This window comes from Condylura cristata, unplaced genomic scaffold, assembly GCF_000260355.1.
Source record: "Condylura cristata isolate star-nosed mole 26May11 unplaced genomic scaffold, ConCri1.0 scaffold00002, whole genome shotgun sequence".
Lineage (NCBI taxonomy): Eukaryota > Metazoa > Chordata > Mammalia > Eulipotyphla > Talpidae > Condylura > Condylura cristata.
This window is the reverse complement of record NW_004567103.1, coordinates 84,795,718-84,805,153: the sequence shown is the minus strand read 5'-3', so window position 1 is coordinate 84,805,153 and position 9,436 is coordinate 84,795,718. Positions and strand designations below refer to the sequence as shown.

General features: G+C 39.4%; 1 protein-coding gene across 1 annotated transcript in view; it reads right to left on the bottom strand.

Annotated features, from left to right (window-relative positions):
* CNTNAP5 (contactin associated protein-like 5) overlaps positions 1-9,436 on the bottom strand; it is an 827,651-nt gene that overhangs the window by 268,937 nt on the left and 549,278 nt on the right. Inside the window, exon 12 of the mRNA XM_012727192.1 lies at positions 7,414-7,533. Within this exon, the coding sequence (XP_012582646.1) occupies positions 7,414-7,533 (120 nt within the window). The remainder of the gene's footprint in view (positions 1-7,413; positions 7,534-9,436) is intronic.

Sequence of the window (9,436 nt, the reverse complement as noted above, 5' to 3'; positions counted from 1 at the left end):
TATATATATATTCTAATCTTTGTGTTAATCTTGGAAGGCAACCATTTTTAATTAATATTTCCATTTTAATGATAAGGAAACAAAGATCTAGAAAAGTTCAGACTTTAAAATTTATCTGTCTAGGCCCTCCTTGGTGGTGTAGTAGGTTGAAGCACAGCACTAAGACGCTAAAGGCATTTCAGCATGAGTTCAAACCCTGCCCCAGAGGTGATCCACACGGCATGGCAGACCCCTCCTGACTCACCTGCTACTCCCCTCAGCAGTGTACTTCATTGATCTGCCTTTTTTGCTCCCCACTCTGTCTCTGGTGAATCCTCTCACCACTCTTGCACCTCTGGCCTGTACCCCAGTTCTGTATGCATAAAGAAATAAATCTTTTAAAAAATTATCTGTCTGTCTTTCTGTATATTATCTATTTGACCACAGAGTTTAAGCAAATGGCTCCTGGGGTCTCCCTAGTAGCAGTGTAAGGTCTAAAGTCTCAACATTATCACGCTATCCCTAGCCACTGCAGCATGAGTTCCAACTAACCCACATGGCACAGCAGACCTCTCCTTGTCTCTCCTGGTGTTCCCCTCAGCAGTGTATTTCAGTCAATCTTCTTTTTTTACTCCCCACTGTGTTTCTGGTGAATTTTCTCATCCACCTCCTACATCCTTGCCTACACCCAGCTCTTATATGCATAAATAAGTAAAATGAATCTTAAAAAAAGAAAGGAAATGGTTCCTATGATATGGAAACTTTATTGGCAGAGTAGTCATCAGGCTGCACACATAGTAAAGAGTTGACATTTGTGCCAAAGACCATCTGTTGAAAGGATTTCTTCTAGGACTGGGAAGGGCTGACTTTGTTCTATTAATGGCTTTGAACTGATTAGATGAGATGCACCCACATTTTGAGGAAAATCACTTTACTCAATATCCATTGATTTAATCTCACTCAACAATATCCTTATAGAAATATTAAGGGCAACATTTGACCAAATATCCAAGCACTGGGCTCAACCATGTTGAAAAATAAATCAGTCATTATATTAAGTAAATTAAGAATCAATTGGGGCTCCCTATTCTTCTCTCTTATATCCCCAGTGTCACGCTCCCCATGCATGTACTTCAAGTGCTTGCTAGCACCAATTGCTTACAGTGCTCAGCTTTTCTCCGTTTCTGTCTGTCCCTATGTATCTATTCCTTTGCCCAGAACTCCTCATTTCCTGATGGCATCTAACCCATCTTGTCAACCCAACTTACAGGCATTTTCATCCAACAAAACAATTCCAATTCCCTGCTGGACTCTCTGTTATCTCAAATGCATTCCATCTGACATGTTCAATTAGGCTGACATGACCAAGGATGAACACAAAATTCAAACTACTGACTGAAATGGTCCATATCTATACCAGGAGATTTTCTCCCACTAGGTAGAGACACAGAAACCAGATCTCTTATAAAACATTACATTGTACTATATCATAGCTTCTCTTGATTGTCTATTTGTCTCTTGGTTATTCATATATTGAGTGTCTTATCAACGTCTCGAATCAGTTAGCTCTCTAAATCTTTTATTCAGTCTTGCTCCCAAGTTTACTGCCATGTAACCTGCAAAGGGGCATCCTTTTGGTTCTGGTTGTAGTCTATTAAATAAGAATATACTTCCTATATCTGCATGGGTTGTATACTTCAGTTAAGCACCAGTCTCCACATCATCCATGACCACTGATATATTCTAACTTTCTCCCCAGATTCTTTGGGAAGATTTTAAATAGGCAAACTTTCATGTGTCCCACTAGATTCACATAGTAACCAATTGCAGTCATCTCTGTGCTCTGGAATGTTGACTAATCACATTACATCGGTAATTACGCTTGCCTTCTGAACTCCAGGTAAGTTTGCTCAGTGGAGACACAGGAAGAGACTGGAGAAAGCAAGGGTAGATTGAAGTCAGTCAGTCACTAAGTTCCTCCTCGGGGGCTGTATTTCTTCCCAGGAGTCAGGAGACACACCTCCCTCAAGGTACCACTTCTCTCCAGCTGCCTGCCTTCTTTCACCACATCTCATCTCAAAGGGCCTGCTGGTGGGAACAACCGCCCTGTTATTAGCTCATTGTGTGGCCTCTCACAGCATCTTTTTGGCTGTGGTAACTTTGTAACCTGTCTCTAATATGAGTCAGCACTTAGACAGGGGAGCAGTTGCTACTTTCATGTGTAATATGAGTGTGGTGTCTTGTTGATGTCCAGAAAGCTACTCATCATTTATGCAGGGACAGCTAAACAGCTAGGCATGCTCAAGAATTATATGTACTGTAACAGGTATAGGTTTCATGGACCCTGCCCCCACTCCAAATACTGGAACTATAAATCCCATCAATACCAAGGAAAAGCATGCTGGGGCGTGAGAGCGGAGCTGAGCAGCCAGGTTAGGATAAAACCTGACATGTGGGCTCTTGGGCTCTCTTGGCCTGATGGTTCATGGCTGGTCGTTTTGGCTCTTGATCGGTTTTCATCATGCTATTGAAGTCCAAGTCAGCAGAACGGGTAGGACAATCGAGTTAACTCGTATTGCTTTCTTTCCCCTTGGATTTTTCCTTTACCTTTCTCCCTGTAAATAAACCCATTATCGAACCTTTTGTGTTTCCACAGTATGATTGAATCTTAAGCACTCGGGTGAGGACCCACAGATAGGCAATCCAATTCGCATTGGGGTGTCCTGTGACAGTACTAAAAACATTTATTCTTTTCCCTGGGACTGAGATAGTAGACTTTGCTGGGAAACTATAATTCAGATTGTGGGGATCCAGCAATTTCAACATTATCTATTCATTCAGTTTCATGAGTTTTTCAGTGTTGTAAACAAGTCAGTCATCTTGGTAAGTTTAGTGGTTCCCACACATATGCAGACTCAAGGACCCTGGAATTTTGCTCCTGATACTCATTACTCCTGATACTCCTGGAAATGCTTTTATTTGCCTCTTTTAGCCAGCTCTTAATCTCCATCTCTATCTTCGAGATGATGTCTGTGTTCTTAACCCTCCCACTTTTTTTTTTTTAAGATTTATTTATTTATGCATACAGAACTGGGGTACAGGCCAGAGGTGCAGGGGCGGCAAGAGGCTTCACCAGAGACAGAGTGGGGAGCAGAACAGGCAGATCTACGAAGTAGACTGCTGAGGGGAGCAGCGGGCGGGTCAGAAGAGGTCTGCCGCGCCATGTGGTCTCCTCGTGGGCAGGCGGGAATCCAACTCATGCGGAAGTGGCTTTAGCTTCTCAGTGCTGTGCTTTACCCGCTGCGCCACCAGGGTGGGCCAACCCTCCCACTTTGTAAGAGCCTGAGTTAGGTCCCCTTCCTGTGGTCTCCCAACAAACACTAACTACATACCCTTTGTTCAGATCTTTTAAATGTTTCGATATCTTCCCCATGATTAACCTGTGAAGAAGACTGAAATGTACCATGTTCCCATAAAAGATACATGGAATCCTAACCCTTAGTATCTATAAGTGTGACGTTAATTGGAGATAGCTTATTTGCAAATGTCATAAGGGCATACTCCACTATGATGATTCCTAATCAAATATGATTGGCGTCTTCCTAAGAAAAGCAGAAACAGACCCATGAGAGAATACCATCACATGTCACAGGGACGCAGGATAACAATCTCTGAGAGGCAGAGATTGTCGCAAACCTGGGATTGTTCAACCAATAAGACACCCAGCAGATGCTAGGAAGAGGCAAGGTAGGATCATCACTATTAGGGTCCCAAGACTTTGACTTTGGACTTCCAGCCTTTTGAACAGAGAGGAAGTATCTGTCTGTTTTTTTGTTTGTAGTTTCTTTGTTTCAAGCCTCCCACTTTGTGTCACTTTGTTACAGCAATCCTAATTTGCAAACAATTTTGCATCTCTAGCAGCTAGCACAGTACCTGAGAGGTTCACATTCATATTCAGCACACTTATATTGAACTGAAATGAATGGTAAATCATTTCTAGAGATGGCAAAAATAGGCTAAATGTGTATTCCTGCAAAAGCTTACCCTTTAACTTCCTTATCACTTAGTGCTTCTCCACACACACACACACACACACACACACACACACACACACACACACTCACTCACTCACAACCCTGGCTACATTTTTACACAGTGTGACAAGATTTTTGGGTTCTTGATCCAGTCCACTATATCAGTATTCCTACTACCCACTAGTCTACTGTCAAAGTAGAGGTTATGCCACCTTCCAGGGATGGTCTGCTGTTGCTTTGATGTTGGGGAGCTCATGGCTGCAAGGCTGTCCTGTGGTGGGTGAGATGCTCAGATTTAAATCTCCCAGGAAGGTTTGGTCCCATTTGCCTAGAGAAAGGCAGCTCATGTTCCCCCAGGGTACAGTGCAAAAAGGATGCAGTGGGGATTCAAATGTACTGTTTTTTTTTGTTTTGTTTTGTTTTTGCAACTCAACCATTTCTTTCTTCACTCTTGTGATATCCATTTACACATTATCTATAGACTTTGTGGGAGAAACTTCCCTGTTTCTGTTGAACCTGAAATGATCTCTCAGGGAATTCTAAATGGGGAAGACCTGTGAGACCTTGTCCCAGATCCTTAATTTAGAGAAATGCAACTAGGCAAGGAAAGCTCAGCTGCCTGGCACAAGGTGCAGAACAGAACACAGGCTCCCACCTCCCAGTGCCATTTACAATCTGTGTTTTAACCAACTCATTGGCATGCACAAGAACGGCAACTTTGTTTTCAGAAATAGTGCATAATCTGAGAAGTAGCCTACCTTTTCTCTCCTCTTCCTTCCCTTCTCTGTCTACTTTTCTCCCTTCCCCATTCCCTCACCTTTCTTCCCTGGCATTTTCCCCTAAACCACTTTCACTAAGTGTCCTAAGTCACTAGCACTTAAGAGCATTTATTATATGCAATTAGAAAGGTATGTATGGTGTCAATATGATAACATCATATTAATGTATTTTAAAATGTTTGACAGCACAATGTGAAAATTATATAATTCAGTGCATACAGAGGTTTGCTTTTATTTCTATTGGGTTTTTCAAAACAAATAAGCAAAAAGACCTTTTTCTTGTTACTGCTTTTGACAAGAACATCAAATTTAAAGGAAATGCCCAATCACACTCAATCAAGCCCATCAACTGTAGAACACAATTCAGAGGCTCTCATTTCTTCAGGATAACATCAGCAAAACAGCAACCTTTAAAACCAAGTAACATTCATCTACAATCATAAACCCCAAGCAAAGTCTTTCTAAACAGAAGCATAGTGCTCCAAGGAAATGAACTCTATGAATTAGTCATATCCTCTGTGTCCATGTTCTTACATTATTTTTTCAGAATTAAAAACAATTAAGGGCAGTTTATATATATTTTTCAAGAGATTTTTTTTAATGATGTAAGGCAAGTCAATGTTAGATTCAATATTAAAATCATGATTAAAACATATTTAAAAATACACATGCATGGGAAAAGCACACATATAATTTACAGGGCAAAAGTCCCCAAATTCCCAATAATAAAATAGCAATTGTAAACTCTGAATTGTGATCTAGAAGGGACTTGGGCATTTTTCTTCATATATATTTTTCTCAATTTTGCTCTAATAAACATTAATTACTTCTTTGTGAAAAATACCATTGAAAGTAAAATATGAGCAGTACAGAGTATCAAATTAAAGTTTTATTGATATAGAGTATAATTGCACATTGGTTTGTTTGCTTCCTGAGTCTTGACTATTAGTCCTGGTATTTATTACCTCCGGCAAATCACAAAATACTCATGTTCTCTTTCCTTCTATGGAAGATGGAGATGAAAATGTGAGGATTAAAAGAGATATTTTTTGTAACATCTCAGCTCAGTTCCGACAGTGGTAGGTGTTGAGTAATTGATACCCAACTGGAACTGGTTACCACCTCTCCTAAGATTACCCTGCCAACTTGCCCAATCTTCAGGAGGCCCTGATCTACTTTACCTTATCCGTAGCCACATCCTTTCTTTAATTTATTGGTAAATTATGAACCAGGGACAAAGTATATCAGAATCACTTTGCAGAACACAGGAAAGTGCATTTACTGAATTAGAATTTCTAGGTCTGGGAAGTCTCTCTTTTTAACAAGAAAACCCAGAGATCTGTATGTTAATTATATATTGAAAATAATCAAGACCCAATGAGAAGTCTGGTTCTAGACTTCGACACTGTAAGTCATCACAACCATGAAGAGAAGACAGTAATATAATTTCTCATTATGCTATAAAACTAGTAAATAGCATATCATAAACATCCATTTTGGAGATGTGAAATATTATGGAAATGAAGTGAAATCCACAGTTCTATGTAACTTGCCCTTTCTGTCGGTAATGCCACATGTTCAGATGGGCAAATTGTTAAGAGTTCTTCAGCACCATCACTGCAGTGGTTCATCGGCATCCTTACCAGTGATATTTGATGTTCATATCCCCAATTTTAAGGTTTAGTGAATGATAATAATCCTATCTGATTTTTTTTTTTTGTATGTCATCAGAGTCTGGAACAGAAAGAACTCCATAAATGCAATTGCTTTGTCCCAGAGAAATCTGGAGCCTGAGGCCTCAATAAGCCTTAATGGGCCCCCACTTTTCTGCATCATTACATGGTTCTGCTGGCATCTCCAAAGGCCAATGCTTGAGACAAACACAGATGTGTGCCAATTAATGACCATCATAATAGGAGGACTATTATGTCAGGTTTGGGGCTTTGTGGAATTATTTTGCAGTAATTAGTAATTATGCCCTTTACCTAAGCTTATGTAATGATTGATTGTCACCATGTTCTGTACTTTAGAAAAAAGTGGTAAGATATAAAATTGCAGGAAAAATATAAACAGCTCACTTTATTTGTTAGGCATCTACTAGAATATTTGTTTGACCAGTTATTCCAATACCAATGATTGTGTCTAATCTGCACAAGTCGAGGAAGTAGTAACTACTGTTCCCACTTCACTGACAAACAGAGAGACACCAGGATCCACAGAGGCCCCAAAAGCAAGCACGAATCAGGCCTTCCCACCATCCAAGTCAGGGATTCTGACTGATTTTGAGTTGGATATTGTTTATTTGTTTTACCTTATTCTTTCTGTTTTTGAGTTTCAAGAGACAGAAAAAAAAAAAATGTCCTTGGCAAGCCCTACAGAAAGCAGCTGATAATTAATTCTTGGCTTGGAGGAACATTGTCAAGACCATTAACAAATTTTCTTCTTTCATGAAAATAGACTAACTGCTAATTTCTATTTTTACCAAAATATCATTTCCTCCCAGCAGTTGGTGCTTTATATCTTTAGTTACATAAGTGTCCCCTTGCATTGGGTTTCCCTTGGCTTTGTACCATCACAGCATGAGGCTAGGCTGAGTATGAGCCAGAGTGTTATACACTTACCCGTGATATTGCAGTACACTTGGAGAGGCCCCAGGGGCCCGCTGCCATCTGAGTCAATGTAGAAGAAACCAGCTGTGTTCCCGTGGTGCCTGTAGACCTCACAGGACTGTTCATAGAGGGCTGAAAAGACACAAAAGCAGCAGAGAAGAAACTTTGCTTGGTTCTGCATATTCCTTTAAAGAATACCTCCTACTTAGATTCATTTTCAATGTTGATTTCTCCCCTTTTCACGTAGTTTTCTATGCCAAGCCAAGAATTAAACTAATAAACCAAAATCTTTTTTGTTTGTTTGTTTAATGCATTATTTGGAGAAGTGTATATTTCCACTGTCCATTATTGATTGGTTTATTTATTTGATTTTTTACTTATTTTCATCAAAAAAGTATTTTTAAATAATACAATAGTTTATTTTTACATCATTTTGTGCATTTTTCCATCTCAGTTGCAATCCCCTAGGGTTTCCCATCACCAAGTCACCCATGTCCCATTACCATAGTCCAGTTCACTTCCCTCCCCCCTACTGTTTTTGATCCCATTCCGCAGTCCACCCCCATAAAATGTCTGGTATATAGCTACTCATTGTCATTATTATTTTCTCGCTTGGTCCATTATACTCCTGCTATGAGCGAAACCATCCAGTATTTTTCTTTTTCTTTCTGGCTTATCTCACTAAGCATGATCTTCTCCAGCTCCATCCATGTTGCTGCAAAAGACATGTGTTTCTTTTCTTTTGTGGTTGCTAAGTAATATTTGGTTGCTGTGTATATGTACCACATCTTTTTAATCCAGTCAAACACTTTTGGGCATTTGGGTTGTTTCCATGTCTTTCCAATGGTAAATAAGCAGCAATAAACATGGGGGTGCATGTATCTTTTTGAATCAGTGCTTTTGTGTCTTTTGGGTAGATACCTAAGAGTGGGATTGCTGGGTCATATGGAAGCTCCATGTTTAGCTGTTTGAGGAACCTCCAAACAGTTTTCGATAGTGGTTGTACTAATTTGCATTCCCACCAGCAGTGCAGGAGAGTTCCTTTTTCTCCACATCCTTGCCAACATTTGTTGTTGCTAGTTGTTTTAACATGTGCCAGTCTCACTGGGGTTAGGTGGTATCTTATTGTGTTTTTAATTTGCATCTCCTTTATTACAAGTGATGTTGAACATTGTTTCATATGCTTGTTAGCCATCAGCATTTTCTCTTTGGAGAATTGTCTTTTAAGCTCTTCTGCCCATTTTTTGATGCCCAATTTTTGTTCACTTATGTTAAGTTTTATCAGTTCTCCATAAACCTTTGTGATCAATATTTTATCACTCATTTTGTGTAAGAAAAAATTTTCCCAATCAGTGGGATGACTGTTTGTCTTTTGTACTATTTCTTTTGCTGTACAGAAGCTCTTTAACTTGATGTCGTCCCATCTATTTATCCTTGCCTTCACTATCGTTGCATTGGGTGCTCTATCTTTAAAGATGCAGCTGAAGTGTATGTTGTGTAGACTTTGGCCCATCTTTGCTTCCAGGTATTTTATGGTTTCCATTCTTATGTCTAGATCTTTAATCCACTTTGAGTTGATTTTTGTGTATGGTGTGAGGTAGTGATCTAGTTTGAATTCTTTGCATGTAGCTTCCCAGTTTTCCCAGTACCATTCGCTGAACAAACTTTCTTTGTTCCATTCTATCTTCTTTGCTCCTTTGTCAAAAATTAGCTGTCCATAAACCTGTGGGTTTATACCTGGGTTTTCTATTCAAATCCACTGGTCTGTATGTCTATTATTGGTCCAGTATCATTCAGTTTTGATTACTATGGCTATGTAGTATAGCTTGAAGTTTGGGATTGTAGTGTCTCCATTCTGTTTTATCTTAGTCATGAAAGTTTTGGCTATCCAAGGTCTTTTGTTGTTCTGTATGAATCTCATCAATATATTTTTTTCTATTTCTTTGAAGAATGTCATTGAGATTTTTATTGGGATGGCATTAAATCTGTATATTGCTTTTGGCAGGATGGCTATTTTGATGATGTTAATTCTCCC